At 38.7% G+C, this 19,882-nt stretch overlaps 1 protein-coding gene across 9 annotated transcripts in view; it reads left to right on the forward strand.

The window, feature by feature from the left end:
- agrn (agrin) overlaps window positions 1–19,882 on the forward strand; it is a 329,502-nt gene that overhangs the window by 67,358 nt on the left and 242,262 nt on the right. For 7 of the 9 annotated variants that reach the window (XM_073875244.1, XM_073875252.1, XM_073875243.1 and 4 more), the window contains exon 3: window positions 10,437–10,457. The exons of the other annotated variants lie outside the window; for them this stretch is intronic. In XM_073875244.1, coding sequence (XP_073731345.1) covers window positions 10,437–10,457 — 21 coding nt within the window. The remainder of the gene's footprint in view (window positions 1–10,436; window positions 10,458–19,882) is intronic. 9 annotated transcript variants of the gene reach the window in all.

The raw sequence follows: 19,882 nt of genomic DNA on the forward strand, positions 1-19,882 counted from the left end.
AAAAAGCCTTTGAATTTAGCATTCAAGCATCATTACCTCTTACGTTTGAACTTCTAAGCGGCAGTGATGACCTCAAAGGTGAGACGCAGACACAGCAGTGCATCCTGGGATCTCTGCCACGAGTCACCGCTTTCATCAGGTTAATGCAATGCTGAAACTGCGTTACTTATAATGACACTCTGATCTGCCAGCAGGTTAAGGGTCTTGCATTGGATTATATAAATAAAACTCAGGGGATATGTTAAGGGAGAGGAGGAGATACCAAGTGACAATCTCTGACAGTGCAGAAGCCCAAGAGAGTGAACGCAGGGTTGCGGTCTTTCTGCTTTATTGGTTTTCTGTCTTCCAGCCAGTGACTGAAGTCTGTATTTAATCTCCTTCCTTGTTGCCAATGCGAACACTTAAAGCAATTGATTCGGAGGTGACCTCTATGAGACTGCATGCTTTGCGGTACACTACGTATTATGCAGCACTAACAGTGAAACGTGACCTGGGTTGCCAGATCTTGCTAGAAAACTAAGCAACATTGTCTGACAGAATAGCGACTTTCCTCACCAAAGCAGGCTTACATGAGCAACTTGCATTACACAATCTATAAATTAAATGTAAATGTAAAGATTTTTAAATGGCTCAAAATTAGATGATTTTACATAAAAAATACATTGGTTAATATACTGGCCATATATAGAATGAAAGCTGTTTAACAGAACTATGTAAACAAAAAATAATAGGAATATTACATCAGTTTAACCCAAAATATGACTATATTAAGGCCCAAACCTCTCAGCCTACATCTGGCCTTACATGCCACTTTATAGAAAAAAGTTGCTTGTAATATGGAGACATGGCAACCCTGAATGTGTCAGTACTGCAGTGCCTCTAATGGTCTACTGCGTAACGACATCACAAGTGCTACTATATGCTCTCATCATACTCAATTGCTCATTAAGCTAAACAGCCTGTTACACTGTTTTCTCTAAAAGGAAATAAATAAAGTGCAGACTTCATTAATTTCCCCTGAACTACAAGACATGACACAGTGATAAAGATTGATTGCAACCTTTTGAGGGACGCATTATCTGTAAGCAAATGAGAGAGAAGCAGAACGGGCCTTTGGCTCTAATCAGAGCTGATGAATAATAGCAAAGCAGTGTAATCATCCAGACCTGATCCTCATGCTTATGGATGAGATCAGGAGAAGCTGAGATTCATCTGATGTGTCTTCAACTTTAGCTTTGGATATTGAAGAGGGTTTGTTATTTTTGAGTGGCTCATTACGCTGAATAATACAATCTGGGAAGGTAAAGTGCATCTTTATTTTTAATGACTTTGTGAGCTTTTATTCTTGGAAGAAAGTTCACTGTCTGCATAATTACATCATTTTCAACCTGTGGGTCAGGATCCACTTGTGGGTCTTTAAGACAGTTTGCTGTTGTATTAAATGCCACAAAAAAACAATAACTGTTGAATTAAGTCATTCATACTTTATTCACACAATGACAAGGAAAACAAAAACTGTGCTCTGCTTAAGAGAAAAAAATTTGTTTTGTTTTCCCCATATTGTCTTATAAAAATATTTTGGTGGGACTTGAGGTTGCCTAAAACTGTATGTGTGGCCTACAAGACTGTGTTAGTGCTGCTCAAAACACTCTGTTAACTCTTCTCCAACAAAGTTTACACATTTTTGCAATTTTAAGGTCGAAGTATCATCCATTTTTTACGTGTATGCAAGGGTCCGCGTTCAGTGCGTGTGATGCAATTTTCGTTATCAGTAGTGTGCCCATGTACTGTACGCGCACTGCAGGATTTTTGAAACCCTGCGTTGGTCACGCATCCGCCTACAGGAGAATGTAGTATGAACGTTTGTGTACACGTACGAGTCAAATAAGCTAAACTTTGCAAAGCTGTGCAATCGGCCATGCATGTACATTCACGTATATGTAAACAGACTATAATCTGGGCTTTATAGTCCAGGGCCATTTGTAGTAAAAATCGTACCTTATCGTCCACCCAAATCAAACTGCTCATTGGTTTTCCGTCTTGATTGTTTGTATTTATCATTCTGTAGAAGAATCTGTATGTACGCAGGCAGATGCACAGGCAAACATAATGACTTTGTGCAGAAACTTGTATACACAGATCTTTTTGATAACATTTTGTCAACAACACAGGAAAAGCATTTACGTTATTTACTAAATCGTAGTAGGAAACAGTAGGAAACTACATCATAGGATACTTTAAGGATAGCTTTGTGTGTGTGTGTGTGTGTGTGTGTGTGTGTGTGTATGTGTATTATGAGGGGTTGTGCTGATTTAGGCTAATTAAAGGTTTGGTTTGGCTGCTAGGAAACTCGAGCAGACACATTTATGTGCCATTTGATTGGGAAGATTAAAAGCAGTTTCGTGTAATAGCAGGGGTTTATAGAAATTAAATGACTGTATTTGGTTGGAGGCATGGAGAGTGGATTCACCCTTGTTAGCACAGCGCATGAAAAATGATTAGCGTAATCAAATCCTGTCGGCGGGTGGGGAAGGGGGGCTTAAAGAATGCCATGTCATTGCAGAGACCTTCTGTAAGGTTTAACGCTTGCATAACTTCACATCACACGGATAGAAAGATATTTAAAGAATCGTCTAGGTCGGAATAATTCAGCTAAAGAGTTTTTTTTTATTTATTATCGTGTCTGGTACATGCCCTATAGAAAGCTATTCAATGCAGGGTATGAATGAGAGATTTAGCATGTAACTTTTTCTCAAGATTTTCGATTAGTCAGTGCATACGAGTGTGTAATGAGATTCTTGAGAAGAACCTGTGGGAGACCCCGTCTTCCCAGAATGCCCTTTGCTCTCTGAACTTTACTGCCCTTCTCCAAATCCACATCAAAGCTGTTATAATCTCATACCACACTTTGGTGATGTAAAAGTGAACCATATATGTGCCATTTGAGACAAGGCTTGAGCACTGTACAGCATGTCTCCCACTGTTTTAAATGGATAGGAGTGACTGATGTTCCTGGTAAATGTGGAAGCTGCAGTAACTCTTGCAGCAGTGGTTGTGCTGAATCACTAACTAAAAAGAGTGGGTGGTGGTTTACCCTTCATCAGTCAGGCAAAACGATGACCTGTAGGAATCCACTCCATAGACAGCTTGTCAATAACCCTGCTGTTTTTCTTAGCGGTTTGGACTCTTTTGACAGCGCATAATGTTCAGAGCTCTTGTCGTGATCACTGTTGGAGTCCATCTGTTTCAACTCAAATAAATCAACCCTGATTCCTTCTTTATCCGTTGGCATGAAGCTAGAGCCAACTGATAGTTTCTGGGAAATCGGATTTGTGTTGCAGATTTACCAAATCGATCACCGATCTTAAATTAGCCTGCACTGTGTCACATAGTTATATATAATGTGTGTCCAAATGGGCAGATTTATGAGGATAGAAAACAGTTAGTTGAACAGATTAAAGCACAAGCTTTTTTCCTGATGGAGCATTTAATCTAGCGACTGCAACTAAATTAAACAAGAAAAATCTTAAAGTGATGAGTTGCATAGCGTGAAATTGCACTATTGTGAGAATATGCGCCTGTCTGAGTGAGAGAGATCCTTTTGCTTTTCTATCCACGTCATACAATTAAACCCCAGTGTAAATGATGAATGACCTCAGAGTCGATCTCTGGTGGGTTTCCATGTGAAATGTAGAGGAATGCATAGAGAAGTGGCGTGAGATGATTTTGCTATTCTGCTTGTCTTCATTCAAATTCAATGCCAGTTTTCCTAATTCTCCTATGGGTTTTTAGAGGCATTGTATGGGAATGTTTGATGAAATTGAATTTGATGAAAATTAAATTGAAAAGAGGCATGTCAGGGAGTCTCTTGTTTTGATTCAATGCACACTTGTTTGTTAAAATCCAGTAGAAAGGACATCTGCCATGTCCTTGTGTTGTTGAGCCTGTTTTCAATGGAATTTGTTATTATTTTATGAGTTGACTAATTTCTATGAATTTGTACAATTAATTTCTCATTAATGCAATTATCTAATCAACCAATCACATGGCAGTTGCTTCAATGCATTTAGGTCCTGGTGAAGACAATCTCCTGAACTCCAAACTGAATGTCAGAATGGGAAAGAAAGGTGATTTAAGCAATTTTAAGCGTGGCATGGTTGTTGGTGCCAGAAGGGTTGGTCTGAGTATTTCACAATCTGCTCAGTTACTGGGATTTTCACGCACAACCATTTCTAGGGATTACAAAGAATTGTGTGAAAAGGTAAAAACATCCAGTATGCAGCAGTCTTGTGGGCGAAAATGCCTTGTTGATGCTAGAGGTCAAAGGAGAATGGGCCAAATGATTCAAGCTGACAGAAAAGCAACTTTGACTGAAATAACCACTCGTTACAACCGAGGTATGCAGCACAGCATTTGTGAAGCCACAACACGCACAACCTTGAGGCGGATGGGCTACAACAGAAGATGACCCTATCGGGTACCACTCATCTCCACTACAAATAGGAAATAGAGGCTACAATTTGCACAAGCTCACCAAAATTGGACAGTTGAAGACTGGAAAAACGTTGCCTGGTATGACGAGTCTCGATTTCTGTTAAGACATACAGATGGTAGAGTTAGAATTTGGTGTAAACAGAATGGGAACATGAATCCATCATGCCTTGTTACCATTGTGCAGGCTGGTGGTGGTGGTGTAATGGGATGTTTTCTTGGCACACTTTAGCCCCCTTAGTGCCAATTGGGCATCGTTTAAATGCCAAGGCCTACCTGAGCATTGTTTCTGACTATGTCCATCCCTTTATGACCACCATGTACCCATCCTCAGATGGCTACTTCCAGCAGGATAATGCACCATGTCACAAAGCTTGAATCTTTTCAAATTGGTTTGTTGAACATGACAATGAGTTCACTGTACTAAAATGGCCCCCAGTCACCAGATCTCAACACAGTAGAGCATCTTGGGGATGTGGTGGAATGGGAGCTTCGTGCCCTGGATGTGCATCCCACAAATCTCCATCAACTGCAAGATGCTATAATATCAATATGGGCCAACATTTCTAAAGAATGCTTTTAGCACCTTGTTGAATCAATGCCACGTAGAACTAAGGCAGTTCTGAAGGCGAAAGGGGGTCAAACACAGTATTAGTATGATGTTCCTAATAATTCTTTAGGTGAGTGTATATAAAGTTGATAAATGAACAATATTTCTGCATTACCTACCAGCAAATTCTCAGTTTATTAAGAGGATGTAACAGGATTGTTTAGTCAGGATTACACATTTGTATTAATGTCTGTACTGTAGGTATGAGAACAGCCAAGCCACATGACTTCATGGCTCTGCTTAGCCGGGTTATGTGATGTCAAGCCAGAAAATGAGCTGATTTACATAAGGATGAAAGTCTAAAAAGTCTTAAATCCAAAGGAAATCTAATAGTAGAGGGCAATAAATGTGGAACAGTCTCTCCCAAATGCAAATGGTGCCTGTGACCTTTAGCTGAGGAGTTAAGTGCTGTCAGGATAACTGCAGACCGAGGAGCTCTGAACTGGATAGATAGCACAAATAGCTTTTAAGAGTAAAGAGTGTCAAAGAAAGGGTAATTAATCTGCAGAGAAAAGTCATCTGTCCTTTCTGAAGTTAAAGAAAGTGTGCCACATGTTTTCTCTCATTGAGTGTCATTCACTAGTTATTGTGTGTAGTAATACCCACTGTTATGCAGAAAAGTAGGGAAGGGGGTAATTGATTCGCATGAATCGCGATTCAGTCTTCTAGCGATTTGCATCGATTCACAAAATGTCCAAAAAAAGTACGTTAGTTTACAAAAAAGCAGGCAAAAGCACTTAGTAGGGTGCTCGACAAAAATGAATGAAATGGTATAAGAATGAAAGGTTGGCAACACAACATATAAGTTAGTTTACAAAATAATAATGACTTGACCAAAAGCAGGGGTCAACTCCGGGAGCGGTGGAGCACACAGACAGTTTAGAGAGCATATATCGCACAAGCACCTACAGTGGAGCTTACATGAGCATAGAGAAAGAAAAACCAAATACATCTAGCCTCGTTTGACTAATTCTAAACTGCAAGATAAACAAAATACATTTTAGGATAGTCTTCCTCTGGCTTTTTTCTGTTCAGTTAGTGACAGTAGAGAACAATACTCTGACTTTAAGCGCAAATGCAATGTAATGACTTCACAAATATGCTAATTAGTACGTCAATAATTGATTCTGAATTTAACCGGGACCCTAAGAATGGATTCATGAGGGTTCAACGATTCCCACTCCTACAGAAGTCCATTCTGTGAGGTTTAAGTTATATGCACATAAAGTAGTTTGAGAAGTTTTAATAAGATGTAGTATTGTGTCCTTGTTGGATCTCAGTGTCGGGGTCCTGATCGGGGAAGCCAGGTTTGTACTGCACTGCAGTGATACAAATGTCTCCCATGCAAATTCAATAAGCTCTTTGTTTTCTTTTTTTGTGCTGCACTGAAGATCAAATATCCTTTTCTGTGACTCAAGTGACTTAAAAGTCTCACTTTTTCTGTGATGTAGCAAACCCACAAGGCCCAGAAGCTTTCTCGCATACTAATTTCAATAGAGGGTCTCTCTGTCAGTTGATGGACAACTGAAAACGTCATTGACCTTTGTGAATTGGGCTATTTGAATTTTTATGTAAATTGTAGGCCGCGTTTACATGACAGTGATCTAGTATAAAATTAAAAGTTTTTCCTTTGTGTTTTTTGAAAAGTTTCACGTACACACAACGTTGCCAAAGCTATCCCACTTCATTGGGATCCTCAAAAAGGACTAAAATGTTATTATGTATGCCAGGCCTTTGTAAAGAATCAAGAATCACAAATTATAATGGATCCCTTTCAGAGAGTTACACTTCCAAACCTGCTTATGGTCCCCAAAATGCTGTTATCATGTAAACAACAGCAAAAACTTTAAAGAAAATGGTGTCTTGTCCAGCGTTGGGGAAAGTTACTTTTAAAAGTAATGCATTACAATATTAAGTTACTCTCAAAAAAAGTAACTAATTGCGTTACTTAGTTATTTTTCATGGAATGTAATGCTTATATTACTTTTTAGTAGTGCTGGGCAAAGATTAATCGCGATTAATCGCATACAAAATAAAAGTGATTATTGGTATAATATATGAGTGTGTGCTGTGTGTAATTATTATGTATAAATATATACACACACATTCATGTATGTATTTAAGAAACATTTACATGTTTATATATATTTATTTATATTTTTAAATAATCTATATTAAATATAAATGTAAAAAAAATTATATATAAATAAAACAATTCTGAAATGAATATATGAATGTGTGTGTGGTTAAATATACATAATAATTAGACACAGTACACGCACATATATTATGCAAAAAAACACTTTTATTTTTTATGCGATTAATCGCGATTAATCTTTGCCCAGCACTACTTTTTAGTTACTTTTGCGTTACTTTTTCTTTGCTGGGGCTTGATTTCTTTCGGGCCTTGCAGGTGTTTTTAATGACTGAAAAGTTCTGCATTCAGAAATTGCATATTTCATCACAAAAATGTAGAGCTCTTGCTACATTCTGGATCTAAGTTTTTGACTCAAACTGTTCCCACACAGGCATTTACGCATAGAGTGCATAATGTTAATTCAGTACATAATTTTTTTTAATCAAATTAATTAAACTAAAAAGGTAACTTGCATTACTTTTTTTAAAAAGTAACTTAAATATTAATGTGTACATTTAAAAAGTAATGCATTACTTTACTCATTACCTCAGAAAAGTCATATTGTTACATACGTACTGCACGTTACTTGTAATGCGTTACCCCCAACACTGGTTGTGTCCTGTCATCCTTCCTAATTTTATGACCCCTCCAGATGAAGTTGTATGCATAGCATATATATGTGTCTCTAAAGTGGTCAAGCATTCTCTTATCCAGAAGGTGAAAGTGAAGGCCAGTCCATCTGTTTCTTTGAGAACCACTTCTCAGCGTGAACAAAACGCTCAGCTTCATTTAGGAGCGCACAGATCTGCACTTTTTCTGCACACTGCGCCTGCCATCTGTGACAAGTGTTTCACGTAGCCATCAAACTGTGCATACGCAGCATGATGTTCATGAGAGGTGCTTTATAGATGCCAGCTTATGGAAATCTATGTAGGAGTCACTGTCTTCTACTCATCCATCATTTAAGCTCAGAATGCAACACATCACAGTCAGGGCGCCGGGTGAGTCATAGACATATGAATTGGAAAGAAAAGAGAGACATCTCTCATTTGCTACTAACAAACATGAGCTCAGAGTGCATTAAGGTGCAAAACTTATAATGGGCCATTTGTTTCATTGCTGATTCCAGCTGGGATGACAAATGATGAACAAACCCGGTGACCTGAGACCAGAGGAGAGACAGCGTGAAGGATGGAGAAAGAGGTTTTAGCTTAGTGGATCCAAGCACACATAAGACTGAAGCTTGTCTCATTTTAATGTGTACTTTATTTTTACCTTTTTGTGCTAACACAATGCCAAGCAAGTGAGCCACAGAAATACTAATTATAATAGTGATGTTGGCATTTATACACATAGTTTGCAATATTAGCACTCCAATATGACAGAAAACCAGAAATGGAATTTTGTGTGAGCTTTAGTTTAAACACGTGAGGTAAATGCGACAATCACAGGTGTAGGTTTAAGTGAAGGGTCTTTAGTGAGCCGACACCTGCTGTTAAAGGCTTGACTTTGGCAGTACAATAATAGCCTGTGGTGGAGCGGCTGTCTGCTTTATTTTGCCTAGGTAAATTCATCCTCGCTGCGCATTCATGCTTTATAGATGCGATCTGGTTTGCAGTCGGGATCACTTACTCACAATCTGCTTTAAAATAGAGGTTGATATGGTGACTGTGTGTGTGTGTGAGTGTGTGCATGCTTGTTTATCCACGAGGTGCATTATTCACATAAGGGCAACATGCTGTAGTTGGTGTGAACATGAGGAGGTCTTTTGTCGGGAAGTAGCCGAAATTAGCTTGGATCCCGAAAGCCATGGATTTGCGGGTGATCCTTAAAAAGAAATGGCCAGGTCAAATTTCACTCCAAATTAAAGTATAATAATACTTTAAACAAAGCCAGTCTGTCTTTAAAAAAACACATTGTGCATCTTATTTTGAAAAATTAAGCAAATTTTCTCTTTCAAATTATTATATGGAAAATATATGTTTTTATATTATTATATGCATTTATAGTATAAGTTAAGTGTTTTTGAAGTAAAGTGGTACAATCTTGAAAGTACTATAAAATAAGTCTACAAAAAATATATTTCAGAAAAATATTAATAAATTACTGTATGATCGGCTGCTATCATTTTTTAAAGGACAAGTTCGTTATTTCACACTTAAAGCCCTGTTTTCAGATTGCTTATGATGAAATAGATTTGACTGAAATTTGGACATACTGTATGCTGCTGGCACGAGAATTTTCGGCTTCTGTGGTATCACCTCACCACCTCTATAATGGCTGTATAGGTGCACTGGAACAATTCTTCCTAAAATGCATTAAACTTTCATTTACAAAGACGTGAAACTCACCGAGTGGTCAGGGGTGTTCACTAATATGCTCACACAAAAATCGCTGCAAAAGATGGTTTCCAACAGGTGTTTTAGCATTCGTTGTAAACTTGTGGACCTATTTTTCCAAACGCCTCACACCCGTATATTCTTCCATTGAGAGCTTGAATAATAGACACTCCAGCCCAGTTGGTGGCGATAATTCACCTTTGCAAATTACAAGCATACAAACAACGCTCTCGGCGCGGAGTAATACCGTACCTCACAGCACATCTTAAATTATACAAGTCAATGACCACTCGGCGAGTTTCACGTCTTTGTAAACGAAAGTTTAATGCATTTTAGGAAGGATTGTTCCAGTGCACCTATGCAGCCATTATAGAGGTGGGATTTGATAGAACAAACACCCGAAAATTCTCGGGCCAGCATCATATGTCCAAATTTCAGTCAAAACCGTTCTATTTCATCATAAACAATCTGAAAACAGGGCTTTAAGTGTAAAATACCGAACTTGTCCTTTAAGACTCATTTTGCGGTCCTTTCAATTTTTTATTTATTAAACTGAGTATGTTGCCAATATATTGCATTTGATCCTTACTTCATGGAAGTTCCTAATAGAAACCATTGAGGTAAATGAAATATTTGTGTGGTTATAGACTTCAGGAAGTCTATTTTAGTTGTATGGGGGTTAGGAACATGATGGATAGGCTTCATCAGATATCACCACTCCGTCTTAAACGCTTGTTATGTCTCCACCTCATTGCCCTCACATCTTTTCCACAATGCCTCTCACAAATGCTTGCTGCATGAGCACTAATCAATGCTAACCAATGTTTTTCTTGTCTTTTCTTACTTTTGCTTTCTGAAGATCATAAAAGGATTGTTGCAGGTAAGCACATCCAAATGTCTCTTCGCTGCCTCTCTTAGATGATTTACACTTAAAGGAAAGCACCACCGTTTTTCAATATTTTACTATGTTCTTACCTCAACAAATTAATCTTTTTTCAATGCGTGCACTTTTAATCTTTGTACAGCACCTCGTAAACGTGTTAGCATTTAGCCTAGCCCCATTCATTCGTATGGCTCCAAACAGGGATGAATTTATAAGCCAACAAACACTTCCATGTCTTCCCTATTTTAAGACTGTTACATAAGTAGTTACACAAGCAAGTATGGTGGCACAAAATAAAACTTTAGTTTGGAGCCATAGGAATGAATGGGGCTAGGCTAAATGCTAACACATTCACAAAGCGCTGTACAAAGAAGTGCACGCATTGAAAAAAAATAGGTATGTATTAATTAATTCATCTAAGTTGAGGTAAGAACATAGTAAAATATTGAAAAACGGCGTTGTTTTCCTTTAAATTCCCTCTTACTGCTCTGCAGAGCCTGAAACATATCTAAAGCTCAATCGCTGGGATTGCTTTATAAACTTCCTTATTTTGGTGGGGAGGATGTGTTTGGATTTTGTCTGCATTCCATAATGCTTTCAAATCAACTCTTCAACCCACCATTGTTGTGGCCCGTATGAAGCACCCGGCCTTATCCTCCACTGTCCTATCAAAGCTTTTTTGCTGAGGGAAAGAATCAGGATAGAGAGACTCTTTGAGTCGGTGGCTTGTGAGGAATCTAAAAGCTTGTGAGGAATGAGCCCCCCCCCCCTCTTTTTCCCCCCAAAAAGTGGCTTGATAGCTGTGCCAGGCTCTAATTGAAAATGGCTGTAATGAGTGTGTGAAAGATCAACGCGGTCTCACTGCACACATTCTGCGGGCAAACCCCTGGAGTGCGGTTAAAAGACGGAGGGCCCTTCCTTGTTCACCCTGCACACTAATAGTCTCCGCTTTAGTAAACTGGTAAGGGAGATTTTTTTCTCCCAGGAGGATGAATGGGAAGAATCAATGAGTGTGTACCATGTCCGAAAGTCAGCGCGATGAGAGGAAATAGAGACGGATAAAAGGAGAAAAAAAGGAGTGAATGTTGAAAAGGGAATAGACTTAAGTGTTATTCAATCAGAGATAAAGCTTCTCCATAGGGTCCTCACTTTTTCTTATAACATTTTTAAGAGTTTACACGTTAAATATGTGGGTGGGTGTGTTTTTTTTACATTTACTTTCATAAATGTAATTATTGTAGATTTCAACAGTAATATGAAAAAAACCTAACAGCGGTGCAATTTCATAATTTTATACATTTTGGTACCTGACCTGGACAATTCTACATTAATTGAGCACAGTTCAGAGAATGTGTCTAGAAGTGTAAAAGTTATTTCACTGACATTTATTACATGTTTTCTAATCCAGTGGTTCCCAACCAAGGGGTCGGGGCCCACAGGGGGACCTCAGCAGATTTCCAAGGAGGCCTTAAGATGACTTAAAATTATAAAAAATTGGACAAAATAAGCTAAAACAAGCAAAAATCAATATGTTTCTTATCTTTTTGGCCATTTTGGTAGCGAATATACACTCACCTAAAGGATTATTAGGAACACCATACCAATACTGTGCTTGACCCCCTTTCGCCTTCAGAACTGCCTTAATTCTACATGGCATTGATTCAAAAAGGTGCTGAAAGCATTCTTTAGAAATGTCGGCCCATATTGATAGGATAGCATCTTGCAGGTGATGGAGATTTGTGGGATGCACATCCAGGGCACGAAGCTCCTGTTCCACCACATCCCAAAGATGCTCTATTGCGTTGAGATCTGGTGACTGTGGGGGCCATTTTAGTACAGTGAACTCATTTTTATGTTTAAGAAACCAATTTGAAATTATTTGAGCTTTGTGACATGGTGCATTATCCTGCTGGAAGTAGCCATCAGAGGATGGGTACATGGTGGTCTTAAACGGATGGACATGGTCAGAAACAATGCTCAGGTAGGCCGTGGCATTTAAACGATGCCCAATTGGCACTAAGGGGCCTAAAGTGTGCCCAGAAAACATCCCCCACAGCATTACACCACTGCATTAATGAGAAATTGAACTGGTGTTCCTAATAATCCTTTAGGTGAGTGTATATCTGTCTAGTCAATTCAAGTTCTATTGTTGTGGGCAACTAGGTGTCCTTGAAGTGAAAAAAGTTTGGGAACCACTGTTCTAGTCCATTTACAAAATGTTGACAATTTTATTCTGTAATCGTTTGCTTTAATTTTATTATGTGCGGCGAACACATATAATCCTCTACGTGTCATCGACATGAATTGCACAACGCTTACACATAAGTTATTTCAGCATCGATGGCTATATTCATGGTGAGAACCTGGTAATCTATCTAATACAAGTTAATCCATTGACCTAATCACTTAACCTCCATGTTTTTGGACTGTGGGAGGAAACCGGAGTATCCGTAGTAAACCCACTCTGACACAGGAAGAACATGCAAACTCCACACAGAAAAGCAACCCGATCCGATCCAGGGAGCTTCTTGCTGTTAGTACCACATAGTAAGCCACTGTGCCAACCCCCGCCTTAGTTATAAACAGAACCACTAGTCCAAACGAGCCAGTAGAAAAAATCCTTAACATTGATCCCTGGGTACAGTATGCTGCAGGAAAGAGTGAAACAACAAAAAGAAAATGATGAAGTTGTTTTTGTTTTTTAATGTAGAAAGGCGCTCGGATGTTCGGATGGAGCTGTAAACATCATTCTATAATCAATCACAGTGCATCTAAATGTTCTGGGAAACGATCTAGCGTCTCTTTATATGTTGGTACCACGCATTGCATGTTTTGTTGGTTTGTAGAGTGAGCTCTGGGGTCATCATGGCACTACAGTTAGGGAGGTTCTGAATTTATGCCATGCTCCTCCCTCTTCTCTGCACCCTGTCCAGTGTTATAAGGTGGCGAGTGTATTTGTAAGTTTAGTTTTGGGTGTCTGGCTCAGAGCGCCGTGCCCCACATGGCAGCAGCTGTTGCCTGGAGAGCTCATTAACTCCAGAGATGTGACTTCTGTTTTCCTTTCGAAGCAGATATGCAAACACAAAAACAACCACCTGCAGGGAGAAGCCCTGATGATGGCGCCCGGCACCTAGACACACAAACACACACACACATACACCTCAGCCACAGAATTACTGTTTAACACAACAGCCTGAATTCTTATTATTGGCTGCTATTTTGTTTGCATGATGTGATTACTACTGAATGCATCCCATAAGACATGGGAGGATTTTCGCGTATTTTACCATTCTATCCCGGCATCACACTGTTTAAATGATTTTACTTATTTCTATATATAAAAAAGGTATACCTGGCCATTACAGTACCTCACCTAAGCCCTTTTCACACAGAGATTACGGAAAATACACAGAAAATGAGTCCGGGATCATTTGATTTTTGGATCATTCACACTGCCAATGATTTTCTAGAATCTGTGCGTGCATTCACACACATACCGTAAAGATCCCGTAAAGACACGTGACATATTTGAAGTCCTGCACTTGTTAGGTTTTTTCCACAGCGTCTGTTGTTTGCTAATTATCCGTGATTTCTCTTTCGAAAAACCATGCATTTTTCGTTCATTTTTGTTTATGACAAGAGAATGATCTCAGCTTCAGTGCGGATAGTGACGGAGCTCCCTGATCTCTGCTTCAGTCCAGTTTGCTGACATTTTTAATTGTGAATGTTTAAGGGACACTCCATTTTTTTTTTGAAAATAGGCTTATTTTCCAGCTCCTCTAAAGTTAAACAATTGAGTTTTACCATTTTGGAATCCATTCAGCTGATCTCTGGGTCTGGCGGTACCACTTTTAGCATAGCTTAGCATAATTCATTGAATCTGATTAGACCATTAGCATCGCGCTCAAAAATAACCAAAGAGTTTCTCTGTGTCAAATAGCTGAACCATAACTTTTTTGTTGCAATGATGGGTGCGACCTGGCACACCATAGTTTCTGCTTCTTGTTCACACATGATGTGTTCTGTAAATGTTACAGCAATGTTACTAGGTCATCTCTACGGGAGCGATCCCATAACATTCACCGGATGTGTTTGTGTTCACACAGAAGCCTCTCTGCCAATTTTACGGAAACGTTCTGGGATCAAAGTACTGTGTGAATGGGGTTTTAGTGGTAATAGAGGTTAAGTAAAGAATGAGAGTTTGAGTTTTCATAAGGCTTTTTGGAATCCTTAATTATTATTGGTCAATTGGGGTTAAATATTCTTGTGTAATGATCATTAAACTGTATAATTAACTGTTTTACAATATAGTTATGTCATTTAATGTTTTTTGTATCGCTCCCTCTTTCCACATAATACAATAATTTTAACTGAAGTACATCCCTGTAGCTCAATAATGCAAGCATTGCATTAGCAACGCAAAGCTCATGATAATAATGCAATGAAATGCAAGTCGCTTGGGATAAAAAAATCTGCCAAATGTAAAATGTAAAAGTCAATACAAGCCCTTTAAAGTGACACAAGACCTTTCTGCTTTATATCAGGACCCTAATATCCTAATCAATGTATATTTTGTTCTCCATAACAAAACTCATAAAACCATAAAAATCAAGGGCTAGATTTACTAACATCATTTTGCCGTTAAATAACAACTTTTGGGATTTATTAAAGACGTGCAATGTATTATTATCGCTGAAAAGGTGTGGTCTAGTTATTTTGCGACTGGCCTTATTGCATATAGATTTCTAGGAGTTTTCCTTTCAGACGCGAAATGTATGGAAGGAGAACATTTAAATGATTCATGCGACGCGATTTTTTTATTGTTTCCGCGTGTAAAATTACTGGTATTTGCGCAATTATTTAACTTATTGTAACTTTAAAGTCTTAAATGATTTTGTGCATACAATGGCATCGCATAGATCAGAGAGCACGTGGTACAGGGCAGAGGATTTGTTAACATGTAACAGTTTATTTGGAATACCAGAGGAACATATTATTCAAAAATATATGTTTGCCAAGCCATGTTATTTTTATTTGCTGGAAGAAATAAAAGTCACACAATACCAGGCTATACAAAACTTCTTGTAAACCATTTTTTTGTCCTTCAGTTCTTTTCAGTGCCCTATGGCTTCGTTAGCTGGAATTTAACACCCTGAATTTTTGGCTGCGATGTCTGTGGTGCTGAACTCAAGCGCATCAGGCGTTAGTAGATCACCCGCACCTTATCATCTCTGCTTATTTGCTACCCTGAATTTGCACTGCTTCTAGTAGATTGTGTTGGTCTTCAGCTGTTGTGCCTGTGTTGTTTATTTTGCGCCTTTTTTAGTAAATAACCCACAGATATTACCACTCCCATAGGTGCTTTTTGCAATTGCATTCTCGCGCTAATTTTCCCAAGTAAGTTTGTTGATGTTTTGTTAAAGATTAAATGTCATTTTGAAGGAAACACGGGGAGCTAAGCCATGGTAAAAACCCTTTGTAACAAGTTTTTCTAGGTAGTTTTAGAAAATCGTACAATTTAGTCTGCCATGGGTGTATGTGGGCTGCTGCCGGTTCAATGGGCTGCAGTGTGAACCCCAGCAGCTCTCAAAGTTCAATGAGGCTGTTTATTATCCAGCTTCTCAGAGGTGTGAATAAACCCTGCCCCATTTCTTTTGTCACCATGGCAGGGCCACATATAAACACCATCCAATAAACACTTCTCCTAAGCGCAGTGGGCATCCGATGACTATTGTCCCATTACCTTAACTCGCTAGAACCTTACCGCTTGTTTCTTTCATAGATTTTCCCCGCTTGACGCATGATGGAGATGGCTTTCCTTTCTTCTGGTTTATCAGAGCACCTTTTCACATTTGATGTTTTTTCCCTATAAAACTGCATTTTTTGTCGATCACTAAACCTTATCTATGGTTGAATCCAAATGAGAATTTTTCTGCCCTTTGTATTAATGCCCCATGTATTTCCATCCCTCGTTCATAACAGAACAGCCATTCAGTGCTTTCTATGGACCTGCATTAAAAATGTATGTGATGGTAAATTGCATGTTTGTGAATGGATCATTGGGGGAACCTGTTAGATTAAATGCGTTCCATGTGCAGTCATGTGCAGAACAATGGCAAATTCATTTTCCCGTGTGCTCTTTATCTCACAGCCGGAGCGACGGTAATAAGTTTGTTACCTCAGCACCTGCAAGATCGCAATTATAGGGTGGTGAGGAGTAAACCCGGTGGGCCGCGCCTGAGGTTTCGGCACAGCCGGCAGCTAAACGTTCAGATTCATTAGTGGCTCACTGCTGTCTGTCACAATGACTAATGCTTATTTTCACTTTGATTCAGCTCGGCTCCAGATCGCATAAAACGAAACATGCGGGAGACTCTGCAGAACATGATGTCTGTCGGTTGTAATGTACTTTTTAAAAATTGTATCCGCATGAAGGATGATGTGAAGGATGAGGTCTAAGGATGCAGTTTTGTTGTTGTTTGCAGCTTTGTGGGCTGAAATGCATATCACTGTGAGAAATACAGGCTGTAGATTTGCTATATGCTGTTTAGTAAAATAAAGGCATGCTGGGTCAAGGGCAATTTTTACGCCCTGTCTACATTGGACTTGATGCATTGCAGCAAATGCAGATTTAGTTCATTTTCCATTTTAATATTATTTTTGGAAAGTCAGCTTTACAGACAGGGAATTTTAGTTTAATAACAGTATTTTTAATGCTGTTATAAAGCTTGAAGTCCAAAAGTATTTGTTTTAGCACCGCTTTGGTGCTATCTAACTGTGAGGCTTCCATGGCTTTCTTACACATAAACTGGAGCGGTTGATCTCTCTGACCCTCCTAACCAAGGACATGCAAACGTGAGTGTGTTCTTGATGCAGAAACGATGTCACGTGACCTCGTCAAGGACGTCCGGTATTCACTGACAGCGAATTGAGTGACAGGAAGTCATTCATTTTCAATGAGAATTAGCGATTTGAGAACATGTGAGCAACAGCAGCTTTGCGATGCATAAATGTTGAACAAACTTCCATTATGCAAATGACTTGATGAGAGCCAATGAGAGTGCGTACAGCTTCATCTCTCCATAATAGCTCACTGTCGTCCCACCAACACTTTCCTTAGTGACTCATCTTACTTTTTCTTTAGTATCATTACTGTAATTTCTTACTGTCTGACTTTAACTTGTTCTTTTCTCTTTCTTTTGTGAACCTAATGCCCCTCAGTCCCAGTGTTTGACCTTGGGAACATCTTTAGCACCCCACCTTGTTTATCAGCCTCTTATAGCAAATAAACCTAAGGTGGAGGCCATGCTGTTGTTTATACAGTATATTGTGCTACTTATATTTATTATCTCCTAAACCTTTTAATATCCATTTTTAAAGCATTCTTTAATTGCGAAGTGGGTTGCCAGGTACCCTCGCCCCAACACACTTTTTTAACTCTGCAACTTTCAGAAGGATCAGCTGTCAAGCTACTATCTATACTTATGTGTGCAAGTTTATTTTTCATATTCTGGGCATAAGTTAGCACTAGGCCCCAGCACACGGCCAAGCGGGACCCCAGAGGCCCTTTATCTATGCCACAGAGCCCATAAAGGGTACATTGCAAATTCAAATTAGCTGTTTGCTATTCGATTCACAGTGGGTGGAGGGTTTTAGACATGTGCTTTCTTTGTGTGATTATTTTATGATGTGCATGACTTCGAGAGTCATAACAGTCATACTGAAACTAGTATATGTGGCAGAGAAAGATGGAAGTAGTTGTGTCAAATGAGACATTACTTTTTGTTGACAGTTTCAAGATTTTCCATCCCCTAAGCTGACAGATGATGATCATAGAAAATGATAACTGAAAAGGAAGGTGTTTAATATTATATGTAAAGATCTACATGAAAGATTGATCATCAAGATTTTTCTTTATTCGTCTGTTTATTTTATCTAATGCCATTTCTGGATTGTTGTGTCTAACTTAACTTCTTTACCATTCTGCAAACTGCAACATCTGTCATACTTTTGAGTTTGCTTAAAGCTCGAAAGCTCCAATCTCTATTTTATTGCAGTTAAATTTTTTCTAAAATTTCGACAGAAGGAAGTAGCACACGTGGGTAAGTAAACAGTGACAGAATTTTAATTTTATTCTGAATTATTCCTTTAAATATTTTGGCTAATGTGATGAAGCTTTTTGCAACCCTTAACTCTTTCCCTGCCAATGACGAAATTTTACGGCAATCCATATTTCACTATTATCCACTAGGTGGCGCTCCTACCCAACTTATTAAACACTGAATCATACACTGATCTAAAAACAGTAAAAACTCTGTGTATGTTTTGATCATCGTTCTGAATATGATCTCTAACAAAAGTCCTTTACGAAAATGCAGTTATCTTTGCTTTTCGCTCAAAATTTTTTATTTTTAAAGACACCTACCCATATTTGAAAGGTAAAATAAAGAGAACAAATAAAGATAGGATGAAACAGGTCTGTTCTTTCATTTGATATATTGTATGGGTATATATTTAGAAAAGACAAACTGATCTAATGGAAAGTGCTTTGAGCACTACTGTCTTTTTTCGTGACACTCTCACAAATTTCTATAACTAGTTTTTCATGTCTGTTGCACAACCTTTTTTTTGTGTCATTTTATATATTGTTTTCTCATAGTTTTCCTATTTTCGTACAATTGTAGCTTGGGGTTAGGGTTAAAATCACTTTCTGTTACATTTTTAGACAACCTAACCAACTCTAAGCCCAACTCCAGGCGAGAATAGTTTTAAATCCCCAACCCCAAGCCACAATGATTTAAAAATAGGGAGATCATGTTGAAAACATGTTCTGGAAGGCATTAAACGTTTGTGAAAATCATAAAAAAATGCTGGTGATGGCTGGCAACTATAAAAAAAAACGCTGTTGGGGAAAGAGTTAATAGTGCAGTAGTCAGCTCGCAGCTTCGCTCAACAAGTTTAAATTCACAGACCACAGATTTCTATCCCAAAATCAATACAGATCCGGGTAAACACCTTAGCAGATTCTGCCTAGGCCTGTTCAATACTAAAGTTTCTTAAACTCACGTAAAGACAAGTTGACATTCCTCATTCTTCATGTTTTCTTTAGTATCATTCACCCATTGTCGTGTATTTTATTTCGGTCAAGCTTTGATATGACTGTAGGCTCCTGTTCAAGTCAAACGTAACTCTAAACTCATTTCATCACCTTATTTTTTTCTTTGTGTCTCTCCTCTCTCCCTCTTACTATCTCTCTCACACCTTTCACCATCTTTGGGCTTCGTCCGACTGGAAATCAGATTGAAGTTTTGTAGCAGTTGTTGCCATGGCTTGTCTAACTGGCCGTGGGCCATAACTCATCCGGAGTCTTCTGTCTTCCACTAGACCAGCATGCACTTCTTGGGCGTCTAAAAAATGTTTAC

This window comes from Misgurnus anguillicaudatus, chromosome 13 (assembly GCF_027580225.2).
Source record: "Misgurnus anguillicaudatus chromosome 13, ASM2758022v2, whole genome shotgun sequence".
Classification (NCBI taxonomy): Eukaryota; Metazoa; Chordata; class Actinopteri; order Cypriniformes; family Cobitidae; genus Misgurnus; species Misgurnus anguillicaudatus.